This window comes from Monopterus albus, unplaced genomic scaffold, assembly GCF_001952655.1.
Source record: "Monopterus albus unplaced genomic scaffold, M_albus_1.0 scaffold162.1, whole genome shotgun sequence".
NCBI classification, from domain to species: Eukaryota; Metazoa; Chordata; class Actinopteri; order Synbranchiformes; family Synbranchidae; genus Monopterus; species Monopterus albus.
In genome coordinates, this window is record NW_018128042.1 from 734797 (window position 1) to 755106 (window position 20310).

General features: G+C 38.9%; 2 protein-coding genes across 2 annotated transcripts in view; one reads left to right on the forward strand and one right to left on the reverse strand.

Moving 5' to 3' along the window:
• LOC109968808 (putative ferric-chelate reductase 1) overlaps window positions 1-5591 on the forward strand; it is a 13330-nt gene extending 7739 nt beyond the window's left edge. Inside the window, exons 8-15 of the mRNA XM_020615342.1 lie at window positions 4-100; window positions 1024-1139; window positions 1478-1564; window positions 1929-2020; window positions 2283-2341; window positions 3896-4039; window positions 5115-5134; window positions 5222-5591. Of these exons, the coding sequence (XP_020470998.1) occupies window positions 4-100; window positions 1024-1139; window positions 1478-1564; window positions 1929-2020; window positions 2283-2341; window positions 3896-4039; window positions 5115-5134; window positions 5222-5311 (705 nt within the window). The 3' untranslated portion in view covers window positions 5312-5591. The remainder of the gene's footprint in view (window positions 1-3; window positions 101-1023; window positions 1140-1477; window positions 1565-1928; window positions 2021-2282; window positions 2342-3895; window positions 4040-5114; window positions 5135-5221) is intronic.
• A 1597-nt stretch (window positions 5592-7188) lies between these two features.
• cubn (cubilin (intrinsic factor-cobalamin receptor)) overlaps window positions 7189-20310 on the reverse strand; it is a 49604-nt gene continuing 36482 nt past the window's right edge. The window contains exons 50-66 of the mRNA XM_020615343.1: window positions 19322-19471; window positions 19098-19219; window positions 18580-18805; window positions 17151-17338; window positions 15849-16002; window positions 15385-15534; window positions 15025-15210; window positions 14286-14415; window positions 13457-13674; window positions 12460-12659; window positions 11803-11965; window positions 11034-11242; window positions 10385-10529; window positions 9740-9921; window positions 8671-8836; window positions 7744-7979; window positions 7189-7362 (exon numbers count right to left, since the gene is read on the reverse strand). Of these exons, the coding sequence (XP_020470999.1) occupies window positions 7255-7362; window positions 7744-7979; window positions 8671-8836; window positions 9740-9921; window positions 10385-10529; window positions 11034-11242; window positions 11803-11965; window positions 12460-12659; window positions 13457-13674; window positions 14286-14415; window positions 15025-15210; window positions 15385-15534; window positions 15849-16002; window positions 17151-17338; window positions 18580-18805; window positions 19098-19219; window positions 19322-19471 (2933 nt within the window). The 3' untranslated portion in view covers window positions 7189-7254. The remainder of the gene's footprint in view (window positions 7363-7743; window positions 7980-8670; window positions 8837-9739; window positions 9922-10384; window positions 10530-11033; window positions 11243-11802; window positions 11966-12459; window positions 12660-13456; window positions 13675-14285; window positions 14416-15024; window positions 15211-15384; window positions 15535-15848; window positions 16003-17150; window positions 17339-18579; window positions 18806-19097; window positions 19220-19321; window positions 19472-20310) is intronic.

The following is a 20310-nucleotide window of genomic DNA, read 5'->3' on the forward strand; positions in this document are numbered from 1 at the left end:
CAACACAGAGATACCTTCGTCAGCAGTGAAAAGATTGATATAACTAAAGCTGCAAATGTGGAAAGTGAGGAGACATTTCCTCCAATCATCAAAGCACATGGTGAGATCTTGTCTCCTAACAGTAGGACATATCATATCACTTGGTCTGTCCAACACTTTGACAGTCACTGGACTGTGATAAAAATTAGTTGTGACTAGGCAGGGTTGTCAGAGGACATGTCCTAATGATCTTGATGACTCCTGGCCTTTTCCTTAGCACTTACATTGACAAGAAATTTACAGAGCACATGTATGGTTCCATGAATACAAGATATTTTCAATTTGGACACTGCATGGACTGTTGGATTGTTGGACAAACCTGAGACAGTAACTGAAAAGTGTGCACAGCCCATGTACAGTGTATTTGGTGAGTAAGCTGATAAACCATTTAGTCAGACTAGTTAGTCAGGATGGCTGGGCATGCACCAGCATGTTAAATGGGTGATTTTTTAGCTCTTGTCATGAGCAATCGTTTGTAATGTATAAGTAGCTGTGAGACAAAGTGCTTTCTTCAATCTTTTATTGTGTTTATGGATGTACTCAAAAACTGTGAATTTATGTCATTACTACTCAACAACTGTAGATAACATTTTTTATTTTATTTATGTATTTTGTGTGTGTGTGGGTATATCACATCAATATATAGGCATAATTTTGAAAGCACAAAGTAAAATGCATTTGTATTCACTGGCTTTTAACAACTTCACTGATTGATGTATTTGCATGATTATGCATTTTTGCTGTTATTTTATTGTGTAGATGTGTTTTATCTGGTTTTATTTCTTTGTATTATGTTTTACTGTAAAGCACCTTGTAGTGTCACTCTTCTGTGGCAGGAAGATTGGGGACATATTATTTTCTTCATCACCATGTGCTAACACAATGGAGGGCAGCCACCTTAACTTCACTCCCACACAAGTCCATAATCTTGTTGATAGTACTGCAGCCTCCCTTCATGAACTGTGACATTAAATTGTTTTTCAGGCTCGCTGATGCTGATAGCCTGGATGACCACAGGATCAGTGGGAATGCTGGTAGCCCGATATCTGAAAGGAATGTCCAAAGGAACTCAATTCTGTGGCAAAGATATCTGGTTCCTGGTGAGAATTCATAGATACAACAAAGTATCATGGATTTATTTTCATTATGCACACCACTGTCAGCTTATATTTTTCAGAGTGTGAGCAGAAACATTTAGAAAACCAACCATGAAAACATAAAATTAAGAAGCAAAACAATTTGATAATAAGGGGCCTGAAATGATAATTCAGATAAAGGACATAAATACTAACACACAACACATAAATACGATACATAAAATATTGTCACATGCAAAGGAAATACATTGATTTACCATCAAAACCAGGGTCAAATGAAAAAGCTTTGTGGAGTATATATTTAACTTGTACAGCATGTTGTACTGCTTGTGCTCCTCCAGGTCCATGCAGCACTGATGTGTTTGACGGTAGCAGCCACAATAATCGCCTTCATCCTCGCCTTTTCATACGCCCAGGACTGGAGTGGGGTCAGTACATCAGCATTACTGGGACTCATTAAACATTATGCAGTGATATGTTGTTGAGAAGCTACATTACAACAGGCTTCATAGCAAATTTGACTTGGTTACAGACTTGACTCAATGGGAAACAGAAACAGCTCTCATTGCATACCTCTAAAGATCACCACTTAGAAGAAACCAACTGGACCATTTTCATACCAGGATCTTTTTTTTTACACACAACATAAACTTCCATAAGACTAAATTTAACCACATGCTTGTGGTGGAAAAAAAAAAATTAAGAAATGTCACACCCAACACAGTCACACATTGTTCCCAGCGTGACAGGGGTATGTCAGTCACTGTCAGTGTTGCTGTGTGCTGTTTTCAGGGAGCCCATCCTGTCCTAGGCTGCCTGGTGATGATCCTCTCATTCTTCCAGCCCATAGTGGCTCTGCTGCGCTGTGCACCACAACACCCAAAGTAAGTACAGTACCTTGATGTGTGTGTGTATAAAAGCACAGTTAACTGTCAAAAAAAAAAGTATTTAAAAAAAAAACAACAAGCCTAGTGTCACTAGTCACTGAGCCTGAATTAATATTATTTTGTCTCCCAGCTCAAGAGTAAAGTGTCATGCTTATAAATTGTTTTTATAGCAACAATAATCCAGTCCTATCATTGTTCTAGAGAAGACAGTCTTATTTCAGCTATTGATCATTATATATTTTCCTCTTTTCTTTGACAGGAGATATCTGTTCAACTGGTCACATGCTATAAATGCAGTGGCAATAAAAGCTTTAGCTGGTAAGCTCTTGTCTTCCATCAAAGCAACAATATGTAACTTTTTACATTAAAATAACAGCTTCAAAATCATGGTATGATATGGTATGATGGTAGACTGACTTCTAATAAGGTGAATGGTATCTCTGCTATTGCCACTGTGTAGCCGGATCGTCTGTTACTGCACTATGTAACATTAGATCATCGTCCCAGAGACCTCATGTGATAGCTGCGTTTTGCTTTAAGGCACCAGACCCCTCTGATAGCTCAGTATTCTTACATGCAGAGACAAATTCCTGGGACTTGACTGAGATTAGATTTTTTTCAGGTGAGAAAGTAACCACTGAGATTGTGAATCTGTGGTCAGTCTATCCAAGTAATTCCAATTTGGAAATTTGCTCTGATGTCTTCTGAGCTGTGAGGACCCACTAGTAGACCAAGCTAAATTTTTTTAGCAGGCAGCTATCTCGTTCAGAGCAGTGTAAGGCTGTCAGCAAGGATGCTGGTGTTCCAGTTGCACTTCAAGAGTTCTGTGTCCTCCTGTCCTCGGGAGTTTGGACTTAAAGTTCAGACTTACTGACTTAATACAATCACCTACTGTGATTGTGAACAAGCTGTGCAGCAGGACACAGACTAAAGCACACATCTAGTAGTACGAAGAATGGTGTATACTCAGAAGACATCTGTCCCATCATAAAACATGCTCAACACAACAGACTCCCAGAACAGAATATTTACAAGTAACATTATCCATTTATCACTATTTGCTTCATCTGCAGGATCTTAGAACACTTATGGACTTATAGTAGTATGAAACCTTGATGAATATGAGCATATAGATAGATACATTTCTAATCATTTTTGTTGCTGTAGTCATTTCTGAAAAACAAAGAAACAGACAGTAAAGATCATTTACAGTATATAGACAGGCTAGATATGCATGCAGTATACAATGTCAGCCTTAGAGTAGTCAGAAGCATTACTGCTTTTCAGACTGAGTTTCAAAGGTGTGAAAAAACACACCTCTCCCCATTCATTTCTATGGGGATTGCATTCACCGCATAAGCAGAGGGCTCCAGCAAAACAATACAACACTGCTTGGCAAAAATGTTGGATCTGGTTCAACTTTCGCTGCAAACATTTAGCAAACTATTTGAAAAGCTGTATTTCAGTATAACTAAAAAAACTGTCATTATTCTGACCATTCATCTTTGATGTAACAATAAATAAAACAATGCAGAGTCATATTTGTATAAAAACCTGTAATATTGCCTTACCATTCTTTGGTTGTCATTCACGGTTCAGTAACAGCTTTGTCTTATAAACAAATGCACATGTACCTCTGATCATAATGAGGGGTCAAAGCACCACTAGTGTTTATGACAGTTGGGGACAACCCAATTACCCCCAGCAATACTGTGGGGGGAGACAAACTGTCAGTTATATATTGTTGCTTTGAGACACTAAATATTTTCTGATTTTGTTCACTCCAGTAAAATTGTTTAGAAATTCAACTCCTACATACTGTTAACTCTTGCTAAAAGTCTTGAAACGGCTGTATTTCTGTGCATCACACAGTGGCAGCCATATTCACCGGCCTGAGCTGGGTTGATGTCTCTGCAAACCAATGGATGCCGAAGGTGATGGGCGGTTTCTTTGGCTGGGAAATTCTGTTCTTCATCTTGTTTGATGTCCATTTCAAATGGAAGGTTAACAGGCCAGGTAAACACATTTTGTATTGGTATTTTTGTGTCTAATAAAATGTAAAGTGGCTCTTGGTGGATATTTGCAGTTGAGATGAAACTAGCGGAACTCCCTGCTTAACTTACTTTAACCTCTCTGCACCTTGAGCGTTGTGTAGACTTCTCACTTCAAAATTTTCATCTGAGTAAAAGTCAAAAAACTTTTGGTGGTCAATCAAATACTCTATTGTGGGCAGAATATAAAGAGTAAGCAGGCTTAGGGAACATTTCTTATCATTTCCAGTGCTATCAGAGTAGAAACCTTAGAGCAGATGTAACTCCTTAAGAACAACCTCAAGATACGATGTGACTGGAATCACTGTCAGGGCATCTAATGTTATTATTAATGTTGATATGGGTCATAATTGTGTTTATGTGTGTGGTCAACACCAAAAGAATCCTTGAGACTGGATGGGTCATAATTATATTAACAAAATAGGCAAATGAAAAAATGTATTAGTTAACATAACTGATCAAATATGTTAAACTTAATTGAGCTAAAAATGTATTTAAATGTTAATTTAAATGAAAAAGTTAATGCATTAAAACATTCATTTTAATGAATATTGAAACTGAAACTTATTTCAAGCTTTAATAAAAAAAATTGAACAATTGAATTCAAATTTCAGTTAAACTCTGTTTACACAGACAGGGCATGTAAGTTTACATTTAACACATTTAAAAGGTGCCAGCCTTATTTATTTGTAATGCATTAGCAAGCAGCTCATCAGCTACAGTAATCCACCAACTTGCCCTGTGAGTAGTCACTACAGCACCAAGATTCTACCAGCAAATATTTCACAAAGTTGCACAGATTAATTACAATGTTCCACTTTGAGCAGGTCTTTAAAGTCATTTTATTGTTTGGGTCTAGAGGCTGCTGGATCTGTTAGGACTTTCATTTGTGTTTATGTGTCTCAAAGATTCTTTTAGTGTTGACCACACACAAAAACACACAACAAAATTAAATATGAAGTATGTGATGTGGAGAAAATGTGTATTTATCTAAGTATCCTGCAGCAGCTTTGACATTTCTGTTTTCTTTTATATTACAGAAACACTGGGATCAAAAGTGGTAAGACAAAAATATGGCTTAAATTTAAAAAAATAAGGAAAAAACATACTGTATTTATTTCTAATGTAAGCTGCATTGTTTTGTCAGACCTCAACTGATACCCTGCTGATTGTGCTGTACTTTTTGGGAAACTTTTGCTTTTTGGTGGCACTGTTGGTTGGAATTGGGAGATCATAAGAAGAGCTGTGAAAGAGCATAAACAACCTGCTAAACTGACCTGGACTCATCCAAATTTCACCTAAACTCTACACATCAACATGACCTCCAGCTGCACCTCTCATCCACATGATGAACCATTGCCATATACTACATACATACATACTTCCAGGGACCCTTTACATGCCATCTTGGTTGCCATCTTGCTCCACCCAGCAACCACATACAACATCCACTTTGTTGCCGAGAGACTCCCAACTGAAAGTTCTTGTTATTCTGCAGTGTCTGACACATTTAGAAAGCAGTACATGTAATATAAAACAGTTCCATTCTTTTAATTGCTACTTCTTATCTCAACCACTGTCTCTGGCTAAGGGCATATGTGTAGGTGTGTGTGTGTGTGTGTGCATGGCAAAATATACATTTACCCCAAATTAGCCTACTTATTTTAAGATCTTTTAACATGGGAATTTATCGTAGAACAAAAAACAGTGTATCGATATTTCAGGATCTATTTGCACATCACTACAATTAGCCACTACCTCCACCAATCTGTTCAGAACTGTAGAGTTTATGGTGCTTTGGGCTGTTTAACCCTGAAGCTGTAGGAATAAAAGTAAATTTTAAGGTCTGACAGTTCGCACTATTACAATATGTCAAGGCTGTTTAAGATTCTGTTTGACATTCAGAGATTTATTTGGGCAGTTGGTGATATCTGAGAGGAACAGCTGGATTTGGAAAATCTGTTGTCACGTTTAGATATAATGTTCCAGAGGAAACAAAAAACAAAACACACTTAAATTGGTGCATAGTCACTTTTATGCAATCCTGTGTCAAATTAAAAATACTGTTGAAGTTTGCCAGAAATGAAGCTGATTGTTTACACTGCAGTTATCTAAGCTTTTCCATTAACAGCACATCTGCAAATGACATGGTACTAATGTTAACTGTGTGAAGAGGCTTCTATGCTATCAGTGGATGTTTCTGGACGACACATAGGTCATATCTCTACCTGTGGAGCTAATTTTGTGCAAAGACTTGTTTAAAACAAATGTTTTCACCAATGCTAACATTACATTGGCATGTTACATAGCTACAGATTCACCTCAAAACAGTATTTCACTGGTTTCCAGCAAGCTAAAAGCATGGGAAAATGTCCACGCTATTATGTCATTGTGGAAACATGTCTGTTTTATATATGTGCAAGTTTCAAATTTGAAAATAATTTTTTCAGAACACATGACTGGCAAGAAAAATACCAATCAGACACTCTGTTGCGCACATCCCCCCAAAAAATGTGCGTGTACACATACAGACAAGTGAAACTGAGATTTGGTTCCAAAGATAAGAAGGTAAAAGTTTCAGTTGCATTTATAATATTTTTCATTGTCTTTATATTTTGTTGCTACATTTTAAGTGTTCTATTACATCATCTGGGAAGTTTAGCATCCATGTTAATCATTTTTACATTTAGTCTTAATTTGGTGTATTGCTGATATACACATTTGTGCTTACCCATCAATATTTACCAGGGGTTTTACAAAATAGAAGATCCATTCTTTATCCAAAAATACCTATTACTGTATATCATATAATGCTTGAACATGTTTTCATGTCTTATTTCTTGTCTAAATAAAATGTACTTTTGATTGTGAATGTGCATTTCATTTTAAATGTTTTTGTAGATTCTTATACCCTGTAAATATAATTAACTAATTATCACAATGTATATGTACAGCAAGGAATGCACACCTACTCTGTGTGCTACTCCAGCAGGTAAGTAAATATAATAAAAATGAACACCTGAAATGACAAACGAATGACCACCTTATTATACTTGAGTCATGTCTTTATTATAACTTATTTACATTTGTTTAGTTAAATAATAAATGCAGAGCAGGTGTTTGAAACATGATTAGGAAATTAGTCGGTAAATGTGTGTGGAGGGGCTGAAGGTCATTCTCTCAGCTGCTCCAGGTGAGTCTGAACCCTGAAGGCAGGATGGCGTACTGGGCTTGGAAAACTATATAAACATGATGGGAGGAGGCTGTAAATGGAGCAATGTTGGTTTCCTGAGCAAACAACACACAGAGGGAAAACTAATAATGCCACTGTATAGTCAATCAATCACAGATACAGATACAGTATATAGCTGAGAAGTTGATTAAAAAACATAGTATCTAATATGGTACATTACACATACTGTATGTAGAATGGGTACTCTAAATATATAAATATCTATTTATCCGACCATTTTTGTCTGGTACAGTATGGTCAATAAAGCAAAGTCAAAATGAATCAAAGTGAGGCTGGGATCATTTTCATCTGAAATCTTAAAACCCTGCATTAAATTGAAAAAGCGTTTAGCCTTTGGTTGTGACAGGCTTATTAAACAGCCCCCAACTCTGTTACATTACGCTTGAACTAGTGGTTGGTTTATTGTGTTTACATACCGCTCCGCAGTAAGGTCCAACAGGCAGTGAGGAGGTGTCTGGGCCATCATACAACTTTAAGAAGTTGTTCTGGCAATCTCCAGGGTCATCAATACCGATCTGGGCAAAGGTGACTGTCACCACATGACCTCTGGGTGCCATGATGCCCCATTCACAGTGGGTATTGTTGGGATAGGTGCCTGGGTAGTTGGGACTTGAGAATGAGCCGTGGTCTCCGTACAGAGTGCCACCACAACCTAGTACACAAGCACAGTAAAGAAAGGCGCTTAAGCTAAAAGAGCAGAAAGAATAGCATGTTATGAAAACAGGAAGATGTGAATCATTTCTACTGGTCCTAGCAGTATTGTTACCATCAGTAACAACAATGGGTATTCTAGAAAAAAGAAAACAGAAACCTAGGAGATTAAAACTGAGTGAGTGGGGAAAAAGGCCAGTTTACACCTTTTCTAGTTCAACAGCAACATGGACACAAAGAAACGGGTAAAGCTTCCAGACCCGGCCAAAGATTTCCATTTCTTTTTGACTACATATAAATAGGAAAGATCATAGTTAACAATATAAAGACGTGTACAGGACATGTTCCATGATCTGAAGAACAATACAAACCCATTTCCAGAAAGCTGGGATGCTGTGTAAAATGTCAATGTTTGGCAAACAGTTTTTGGCAAATAGATATTTGACTGAAAAAGTACACAACAGACAACAAATCAAATGTTGAAAATGAGAAATGTTAGTTTAAAAAAATACTGTATATATGTTCATTTTAAATGTGATGTCAGCAACCCAGTTCAAAAAAGCTGGGACAGGGGCAGGTTTCCCAGTATAAACTGAACCTAAAAAACTGGCAATTGTTTTAGTCTTTGGCAGGAATAAAAGTAATAATGGAACCTTATTTAAAATAATTTGTACAAACAATTCGGCTCTTACTATGAGAGGACGATGTCCATGTGACATCAAAGCCATTTCGCGCATAGGAGAAGTCACTCTTGAAGCGTAGGTAGAGCAGGTTGGACTGTGGGAAGATGGGGCTGGGCAGGGTGCTGCCACATACCCGCTGAATCAGTGGTGAGTCCGATGTACTGCCATTACGAATCTGAGACAACATGAGTGTTGAGGTTTATTGAGTCACTGACACATCACAGACAGATCACAAGGGTCAGAGCAGACTGTATATACTTAATTATTACCACAATATATTACAATATGTATGTGGCAGTGTATGTAAGTATGTGGATACCCGTCCACACACTACAGTGTTATTTTAGACAATAATATGCTTTGTGAAAAGGGCTCTAATTTCCTCTGAAAAATGAACGTTGCCCTGTGCACAAAGCCAAGTTCATAAAGAAATGGTTTCCCCAAATGATGGCATTCCCACTTTGGTATGGAAGAAATGTGGCTGGCCTGCACAGAGGACGGACCACAACGTTATTCAACACCTTAGAGACAGACAAGAACACTGAATGTGAGCTAGTTCATCACTGGTCAGCCAGAATGGTCGGGCAGGTGTCAACATGATGTGATTAACCTTTTAGCATTTATTTATTTATTTCATGTTATTTTTTTACTGATAGCACATATATACTACTAAAAGTAGTTACCTCCTTAAACAAATGACTCTGCATTGCTCTTTTCTTCTCACATTACTACTACATATTATAAAACAGAGCTCATTACATTTAACACCAGTTTTGCTACTATATATGTGACTATTCTTACATGTGCCATATTGTAAGATGATATGGCAAATATACATACTCAATATAAATATTCATGTTAATATTGTGACCATTGAATTTTCCCATTTTGACCAGCCCTATTTCCAAAGATATAGACAGTTAACCCTTTTTAGGCCATGTACTATGAGTGTTCTTGTAGACCTATTGATGAGATGAAGAAATTCCCCTAAAGCAGTACAGTATGAATATCATGCAGAAACTTAAGTCATGAATGTAGTCCAAGTGTGTGTGCCACTTAATGTCTACTGGTGTTTTACCTCCAGATAGTCAAAGTCACAGTTGCTATGGCTCTCCAAATCAAAACTGTTGAAGAAGAAGGAGATGTAGTGGTTCTGTGGTGCCTTCAGGATGATGGTGCAGTCCGTGTTGTGAGGGTAGATGTCAGGCCAGCCCGGGCTCTTGAGATAGCCGTATTCCTGTTCATAGGTTCGGCTGCAGCCTGGAAACCATCTCCACAGTCAAAACACTTAAACTATTTGGAAGAATGTATCTCAGTACTCATCATGCACATTGTTTCAACATCTATTATACAGCTGTTATACTGTTGTGGGAGTATTTCTTTGGAACTTTTTTCTCTCTGTACTTTAGGTGACCCAGTCTTTCAATAGTGGTAGGATTTTACAACATTTTCCAAATGGAAAATTATATTTCCTTCATCTCAGTCAGCGAAGCTGTGCTGATTGGTGGGATGACAACCAGTTACTGGTACAGTTGGGTCGGAGCATCCATAGATCACATTCTCCATTTTAAACCAAGCTTGTAAGGGGTGTACACATATCTGAAGCCCTCTATTATATAATGAAATAAATAAAAAAAGCATAACTGTATCTAAGTAATACTTCTTCTACTTTGGCTGGATATGTTGGTTTTGTTTCTCATCTTGGTTTACTACAGGTACTTACTGGCAATCTGATAGTTCAAACTGAGGCCATTTCCTGACATAAAGGTGTCAGATTTGAAGTGTATGAGGATCGTTCTGCCATAGCTGTAGAAGACTGGTGGATGGACATCAGATGCACAGAACTTGTGAGACTGTCCATAGTCTCCCTGGAAGCACAAGAATCACATCAGTCAGAATGCACACTACAACTACAAACGACATTTTTAACCTCTCGAGTGACTGATGATGCTTTCACATCCAACGTGTTCAAATAATCTCTGGTCTGTTTATTCTTTTAGTTTGATTTATTTAAGATGGTGTGAAAGCTGTGAGTGAAACTCTGGACTGAGAAACTAGCTGAAACTCACAAGCAGACATACTGCTGTTAGGGTGATTTTCATTTTTAGTCTTTTCAATTTACGTGAACACGTTCAACACTGCACATGCAAATTCTGCATGGTAAAAAATTCTATAAGGTAAACTTTGCCTTTATTAAACTATCTTCATATAAAGGATCTGCAAAAACAGTGATTTCAGTGATTTTCAGTTTTAGAAGTTACTAGCCAATTTACTAAAACAGCTTCTTTTAACCCCTGCTCATTTGTCTCATCTGTGTAAATTTTGTTGCTTGTGAGATAACACTTTTCAGTCCAGTCTCTGTCTGAACTCACCACAGGCCAGTCTTTCATCTCCAAGTAGTTTGTAGAGCAGCTTTGGCTGGGCTGGAGCACAAATATCTGGACTGACACTTTGATGGTTTCCTGGGGTGGAGCATCCAGGATCCAGCGGCAGGAGGTGTAAGGAGGATAGGCACTGGGAAAGGAGGGTGACGTGAGAGTCTGGCTGCTGGTCGAGACATTCAGAGCTCCGCCGCAAAGCACTGGGAAAGGCAAACGTGTTGAGAAGATTCAAAATGCACATAGTGATGTGTCCTGTTGGGGAGTAGCGAACTACATGTAATTAAACTTGTAATTTAACTACATTTTGTAGTAACTTGCTAGTAGCTCAACTAAGCAGTTATTTTAATTACTATTATTGTTGCCGTATGTACTGTTATGTTCCGCATATCAGCCTATTGTTGTTTGTTTTTCATTGCGTCTCTATCTTTTATGCCTTTTAAGTTACAGTTTGGTGTTTTCTTCTTGGCAAAGACAAACTGTATATGAAATATATGAGGTGGCAACGAAACAAATGTGTTTCCCCTTTCCAAAATAAACAATCTTTGACATTTTCATCTTTGACAATTACTATATGTAAAGCACTTGTGAGGTAAGACTGGACAGAACAATGAGTCAGACACAGATGATACTAGTTTGGGATAAGTACTAGTTTTAAATGAGCTAGATGGCAACAGTTTAAAGCTTTTCAGATGAGAATGAAGTCTTTTTTCTGTAGTGAGTAGAGAGCAGTATAGTAGAAGGAGAGGTGGAAATGTCTTACATGGCACAGCTCTGTAGGTCGCATTGAAGCCTCTTTGATTTATTACGCTATCACTGACAAAGTGAACGGTCAGGAAGTTTCCAGTCGATACAAAAGAAGCAGGGATGGTATTTCCACAAAATGTCCCAACTAGAGGGAAGTTAATGTTGTCACCATCGTACACCTGATGGAGATTCAAATACAGAAAAAATATTAACAAAAAAAGCTAATTCCTTTTTGTAATAGCATTACTGTCAATGTAGTGCTGTCCTACATGACTTTGGAAGGCAAAGCAAAGGAAGTTTATTTATATAGCTCATTTAATATGCAAAAGCAATTACAACTAGGACATATCTGGCAATTTATAAATGTCTCTGATTATTACCCTTGGTATCATAAACTGGAGAGGTGAAACAATGCAGTAGCGAATCCCCACACAAGTCAAAATGACTGTTAATCTGTTTAATTGTGACCCACAAATGAAAGCATTGTGCACTATCAACTGGCCGTGGTTCATAGATGTTGATGTTACTGCAAACCAGTCAGATCAACAACTGAACTCATGATCATAATTTTGCAGTTAGACATGATTTCTTGTGCAACATCATGACAGAGCTATATGTTGTATGTGCTCAATAAAATTCTATTCTCATTTTAGAAAACTGTGTTAATATTTACTTTGACATAGTCATAACGGCAATCAGTGAAACTCTCCAGCTCAAAAGAGTTGAAGGTCAGGTTGATAGCATTGTTGATCGGCATCTCGATGGTCCACAGGCAGTCCAGCATGGGTTCATAGAACCCATCCATGTTTATATCCGGAGAACCAAAGATGCCCACGGGCATTGTCAGGTATCCACCACAACCTTGTGCTGTACCTGCAGGCAATTTAGAAACAAACACAGTTTTTCCCCCAATCTTAAAACATATAGGCAAATGCAGATTAGCCTTTCCAATTAGAAAAATAATAATGGCTGGGATGTTCAAAATGTGCATAACAATGTCTCAGTAGCTTTGAGACACTGGGCACAGAGACCCAGGGCACAACTTTGTATTGCACATGACTATTTGACCAGCACACCAGGTTTTCCACACATTCTGTAATGACATACTATGTACTCTAATTATGCAATTTTATACCTAATAAAACCTTTGTCAGATTAACTCTTATGCGCTGTGTGGTAAGCTACAGTAAAATTAACACAACAATAGCTAACCTAATTAAGGAAAAAGCACACTATTTCCTGTTTACACAAATCTTCAGAGAAAGGTATGAAATCATTTTCTAGGAGGCAGCTTGTGCTTTGACGCTGACGTCTGACAGCAGGGCTGTATTTAGGCACAGGTGAGCTAGGAAGACACCTAATGCACCACGTGCTAGAAAGGGACCAACAAGTAGAAAGAACGTTTTGTAGTTATTTTCAGATGCCCAATCTACATACACAGAAAAAAAACTATGTTGCAGGCTCACACCTGCTTTCATGTCGCAGGAATTATGAATGAATAACCAATTTACTTGACCAAACCCATTACCAGGATAAAGATAAGTACATACTGTAGCGCTCATTTTTTTTGTTTATTATTTGCTTATTGCACACATGACCTGCTAACAAATGAAAATAGCTACATCATCCTCACCTGGCACTGCAAATACTGTACAGTAACACTGACATACCAAGTGTCTCGCGGTAAGTAGCCCTCCAACCAATCCCATTCACTGAGGCATCTGTCCTGAAGACGATGAACAGCTGGTTAGTGGAGGAGCGCAGATTGGGTGGGAGCACTGTACCACAGAATTTTCCCAGTGATGGGGCCAAGGTGTCCTGTCCATCATAGACTTCCACAAAGTCATAGCGACAGGAAGACGACGCCTCCAGATGGAAGGTGTTAAACCTGTGGAAGGAGAAAAAGGAGAACATGAATGAGTTCTTATCAAGGAGTGTTTTAGGCTCTTCTGAATCAGCATCCTGTTTCAGAGTTACACCGGTTTGTACTGTGGTTGCATGGAACCTGTCCAGTACAACCATGACCCAGCCTAAGACTGATGGGACCAACAGGGAAAGCTTTTTGTCTAAAGTATTTCTGTTCTTATTACTTTGAGTTTTAAAAAAATCAATAAAATATGTGAAAATTCTAACTAAAATGTTGTTCATAACGTATTGTAGCTAGCTGTTTTCCTCAAGTGGCAAATGCGGCTGCATTCATATTCGGTTATGTTTACACAAAAAGCAAATAATGCTATAATATTAAAATAATGTGCAAAATGTAACAGTAATACTTTCAAAGCTCTCATGTTCATTGTATCCTCTCTCTCTACCCTCCTATCAAATCTTCTTAACACCAGTGTAGTTCAGAGTTGATCTTGGTCTCTAAGAGGAATACTGCATCAGGCTTAAAATATAAAAATCCCTGTCTCTCCATAACTGAAAATGTGTTTCTCAAACAGACTTTAGGTTTCCCAGTCTAATCCTGCATTTCAGTTAATGCACTCAGCGCAGTCTTACCTGAGATCCACCACTCTATTGGCTGCTACCATGATATGGTAGGTACAGTTGATGTTGTGGTGGTAGTTGGCTTCGTAGAGTGCTGGACTGCTCAGTGTACCTAAAGTGCTGTTGAAAAAGCCGCCACATGCTGTAGACACACACACAACAAGTATCATGGCATGTACAGTATATTAATATACTGTGAATCCAGTACAGTAAACAAATAATAGAGGGGTGCGGGGGGAGCAAATAGATATCTATAGGTGTTCATTTTCAAATTACCTCAAAATGTTTTTCCCCTTCGGTTACAAGTTTTATTTAAACATTTAACTGAAGCATTTACAATTAAGCATTTTTATTTTCCATGTCAGTTTTTCCATTGGGAAATTGTGATTCCACACTATGTAATGTAAAAAGGAAATTCAATCTATAACATTTAATTAGTAGTAGGGAAAAATAAAAATGCATTTATATTATGAATTTGAAATTTGAGTAACATTTTTCTTGATAAATAAAGACTAGTAGAAAGTACTACTAGCAAAAGGGGATTTAAATGTACTCTTTTTGCCCCCAGTTGAGTCTGAGAAAACAGCAGAATTAAATTTCACTACAATTACCTGCCATATTGCCCATGACTAAACACATGCGTATGATACATTTGGCAGATGTTTCTGTCCACAGTCCATACATTCTCAACTTGTTTTTGTTTTCTATAACACAAAACTACTTGTAGTATAACATAATCTTCTTTACTCACAAAAGGCTCTGTATTCTGCTAGGAAGCCATTGTCAATAATGGCAGAGTCAGAGTAGAAGTGGAGTAACATGGGGCCAAAGATGGAGAAGGGTCCCGGGATGCTGGTACCACACAGAGTGGCAATAGGAGGGCCACTGGCAGCCAGGCTGTAGATCTTCAGCCCATCAAAGACACAGGTAGAGTGTGCTAGACAACAGACAGACAGGCCATACTCAACACATAAGTGACTTCTGGTTTATCAAATACAAAAATGTCATTTTGGCACAATGTCCAAAATGTTCCAAGAGGAAAACATGTCAGTCTTATGATTATACCACTGCATTTTAACAAGACATTTGTTGCTAATGCACAAAGACTTACCTTCTAGTTGGAAGCTCTGAAACGTGAGGACAAGCACAGTTTGTTGTCCAGCGTCTATTGTGTAGTTACAGTTGGAGTAGTTGGGATAGTCGGCTGGGTAATTTGGAGAAACCACACGGCCGCTGGGAGCTGTGAAATTTGCACCACAACCTGATGAACAAAAGACATCAGACTTTCTTTGTGTTTTATTGGGACATGTCACCTCATACTTCACTCCAACACTGGAGAGCACACAATCCAAGTTAAGACTATGTCATATGAAAGCTGTGATTTAAAGCCATTTGTTACAAGAAAGAAAATGCAAATAAAAAACCCAAGTTTTGAGCCACAGAAGGACCTTTTATAGTTATCTTATTATCTACAGTCTCATGTGAGAAATGATTCATTCTGAGCAAACACAGGAGTCTAACATTTAAAGCTACATCATAATCTCAACATCTCAGTCTTGGCTGCCTGTTTCTTACGGGTGCTGAAGGAGGCTGAGAAACCTCTGCCAGTTGCTTCAGCCTGGAATCGGCTTGTGATGATGTTATATGGAGCAATGATGGGGCTCGGTGCCACTGAGCCACAGCCTGTTGACAGAAGAGCCTCAGTATTTTGAGCCTGACCTGACCACACCTGTGGGAAAATGCACACTGATTGAGAAATTGTTGCAAAATAGAACACTGTTTCCAGTATACAGTACTGTACACATCTGAAAAATTTATCAGGCAACTTGGCACATTTCCTATTTGAAATAAATAAAGGCATCAGTCTGAATTTTTAGGATCAAAATCATCCTGTAAAATGCTTGAAGAAATTAACCTCTCTTTGAGACCGTTCCTCTGATTCACCCAAATGTTCAAAGATTTTAAAGCCTACGTCTATCTTGGGTGTCTCACTGTTTAATAAAATATTTTATAAAGCTGTTTTTGCATCATAGCGACTTATTATCAGCATGGATGCATGGATGTAGCCTGGTTCCTGACCTCTGGATTGTTGCACATTATTTTTTGGATTTTCAACAAAACATATTGGAAGCCTAACTATATGTCTGTCAATAAGATATGAATATATTTAATATTATGAAGGTTCTTTTGAAAAAATATACTGTATGTTATTTCTCCTACTGACTAGCTGCAGAACACATACGTGCAGAAGGGGATTTTGAGCTTGGCTCCTGTCACCCTGGCTGCACAGAAATGAGACTTCGAGAGAAAGGCTAAACTCAGTGGGGTTTTGGTAAGACCTGCAATCGTAAGGGTCCTGTGTGTCAGTAAAAGTAATTTTAGCATAATGGTTAGTGATTTGGAAGACTCCTTGGCAGGAACCATGTGTGTTAGAATTTAGTTTATGCTGTTTGATTTGGTGGTACAATCTGAATTTTCACTTCTGTGCAGGACTCAAACTGTGTGAGTCAGCAGGTGCAACATTAGTGTAGTAGTTAGTGGTATAGAAGAATGCTTCATATAAATTAAGGATTTAACCCATGGACACTATTGACAGCTAAGAAGGAGTAGTTAACTGCAAATGCAGAACAAGAGTTGACCCATCATGATGGAGATGCAAGTAGTGAATGTAATTGACCATTATTGTCACAACCATGAACATGTTCCTCTATAAATTATGATAGTGTATTTTGCACTAATGTCTGTGCTGAGATGAATCATTGTTTAAAAAGGACCAAGTAAGCAGGTTGTTATCTTTGGGTAATGCTGCAGCTGCAGTAACAGCAACATTAGTTTCTCTATTCACTCCATGTTTCTGCTGTAGTTCAGTGCTGGTACCTTGATATAACTGCTCTGGCAGGTCCCAGAGCTGTCTGGAATCTGGAAATCACTGTTGAAGCTCATCTCCAGGTGGTTTCCCTCATGGGCAATGATCTGCCATGAACACTCCACATTGGCTGGGAAGTTCTGAGGATAGTTTGGAGACTTGATTGTTCCCGTATCGGCATGGATCACCCCTCCACAGCCTGGCCGGACGCAATTAGATGTTGTATAAAATAATCATTCACTGTACACTGTGCATGTATAAAATAATGATTCAAATAATATGAATGAGAAACTGAGAACACTGATATAAACAGACTGAATAATCATGCCACATAAAGAGATTAGAGCTGTAATTGGGCCTGAAAAGTTTGGCCCAACAGGATTCGGCCCAAGCCCAAGTACATTTTTGATTGACAGCCCGAACCCGTTTACAGCCTGACATTATCCAAATGTGCGCACGGCGCACGCACACACCTTTTGCCAAGAATGAGTCATTTATACATGTTTTAACATAATTTATTGATACCGTATTGAACATCTCAGCACTCTAAATGGGCAGTGCACCTCTTTGCAATTGTCACATGGCTGGGAATAACAGAGTTTACGGGAACCCTCCCATACGCAGCCCCGACAATAATTAGTTCTTGTGCCAGCTCTTCAAACCCCTCACCATTTACGATGTTAAAAGGCCTGATGTCTTTACAGCAAAAACTGACACACTTCTCCGTCATCGCTTGTTTCACCTTTTCAGGGATGGGTTTTGATGTTGTAACAAACGATGTGATTGTAGGTTGATTCTGGGGTTGATTCTGGGGCCTGGCACAACATCGCTCAACATGCCTTCTCAGCAAGCAATTCCCTGTCATTTTACGTGACCACTCATTGAACGCGCGAGCCCGAGCCCGAGCCCGGCCTGATAGAAATTGAGCCCGACCTGTCGGGTAGGCCCGACGGTCGGGTTGGGTGTGGGCTAAGAATTACAGCTCTAAAAGAGATTCTACAAAAATCATGTCACAAAAAAAAGTTGACTGGCTCCGTCTTTTTACAACCAAGTACACACTTCTTGTATAATGACTTAGATCATGCATCATGTTGCTAATTGTACTGATTACATTGCAAGCATTAATAAAGAGAAGCAAAATATAGCTGCATTTCCCTTAATACAATATCTGTATGTATGATATGAGTTATATGGGACCAAATTCTAAATAATACATATTATCCACTGGACCAAGTGTGGATTATTCCCTATATAATCATTTCAGTTTGCCACAGGTGGACTTCAATTAAGGACAATTAAAGCAAATGGGACACATCTGACCATTGGAGTGCCACAGCAAAGGGTCTGAATACTTTCTAAATTCACTCTATTTTTCTATCAAAGCAAATTAATTCAGTATAGGAAATGTATAGTGTGACCATATAGCTAGTTTAAACTCACCTGAGGAATCAGCAGACCAGGAGGCCAAAAAGCCTCCTGTGGCCACAACATGGTCAGCCATGAAAACTATAGCAAGCTTGTTAGATCCTGACCGGATGGTTCCTGGAGAGGTGTTCCCACAGTACTGGCCAATAACAGGGGCGCCTGGGGATCCTCCGTTGAAGATGGTGACAGAGTCCCAGCCACATGCAGAGTGGTGCTCCACGTTGAAGTAGCTGAAGGTTAGCTGCAGTGAGACAGAGGAGTGGGAACCAAGTACATTTTTAAAAAGTAGGTAACTACAAGGCAGATCCTGGGGTTAAACAACCTTATCTGAACATGGAAACAGTTATCTCTGCATCACCACTGTATATATGTTATTGTTGAGCTGTTCTGCTGTTATGTACTGATGGTAGGTCCCTTGTAGATTCTTGTAAACACATCCAGACTCTAAAAAAGTAACACTGCTGACAGTATATACTATACAGTCCTTCCATTCTTTGAGTCAAACATTGCACCAGGCCATGGTGCAGACTCACTGTAATAGTGTGGCCCGCTGGAGCCTCTAGCAGCCAAGCACAGCGACTGAGGTCGGGGTACATGTTAGGGTAGTTAGGACTGGCTATCACCCCTCCCTCACCTGTCTGCCAGCCTCCACACCCTGGAAAGAGAGAATGATCCATGTAAGGACAGTAACACTATGACTGCTGTAAATATACCCTATGGTACATCAACTTCATGAAGGTTTCAGTGATTTCCTTACCAGAGAAGGAGTATTTGATCTTGAAGCCCTTGTCTCCCTGAGAGGCATCAGTCTGGAAATGAACCCAGAGCTCTGGGGTGAAGACAACAATTGGAATGCCAGGGACGGTCTGCCCACAAAGCTTGGCCAGCAGCTCACCATTTGAGTCACCTGAGGAAGGGAGTAAAAAAGTTAATAAAAGTTACATATGGAGACAGGATATAAGCCATCTCTTTCCTGTGTAGTAAATACACAGGAATACAGAAAACAATTGCAGAAGAGATGGGCTATGTCCAGGGTGCAGGACATAAACTATCAAAGGAGACCCCATTCATAGACGTACAGCAATCATACCAATGGGCAATTTGGACCACAGCTGAAGAACCTCTGACTTTCTGCCTGTCTGTGAATCAGTTCAGATTAACACCTGTGATCCTGTTTCCTTATCGTCATTACTTACCTGTGTCAGACATTCTACATGTGCATGTGCCTTCCTTCTTGCCTGCCCTGTAGTTATTATTGCACACCTGTTTACTCCCATTAAAGCCCCATTCCCTCTTCACCACAACCTTCTAACTTAGGTTATAAAATGTGACACTCAGAGAGAAAGTAAAGACAAGATCACAAAAAAAAAAGTCCTATGGGGCTTAATAACATACTGTACACCGGTTATGACTGGTGATCGGTCAATAAGTCTGAGATATTTGATCCTTGCTGGTCAGATTTACATGCACAGTGGTTCCCATCAACACTCAGTGGCACATATTGAAAGCGTAGCACGTGCAGCATGTAGCCCCTCATGTGCACCTCGCACAAGGCTCATGGTCCTGTCTATCCTGGATGCATGTTCACTTGTGCAATGGAAATACTTGGTGTAAAACTGACACATAGTACACAATGAGGGAATTACTGGCTACACTTGAAATGCATGTATATGTACGGTGTATCCAACGCATGGTAAAACACAAATAGAAACTACACACACTTTAAAAAGAGCTGCATGTTCAGCA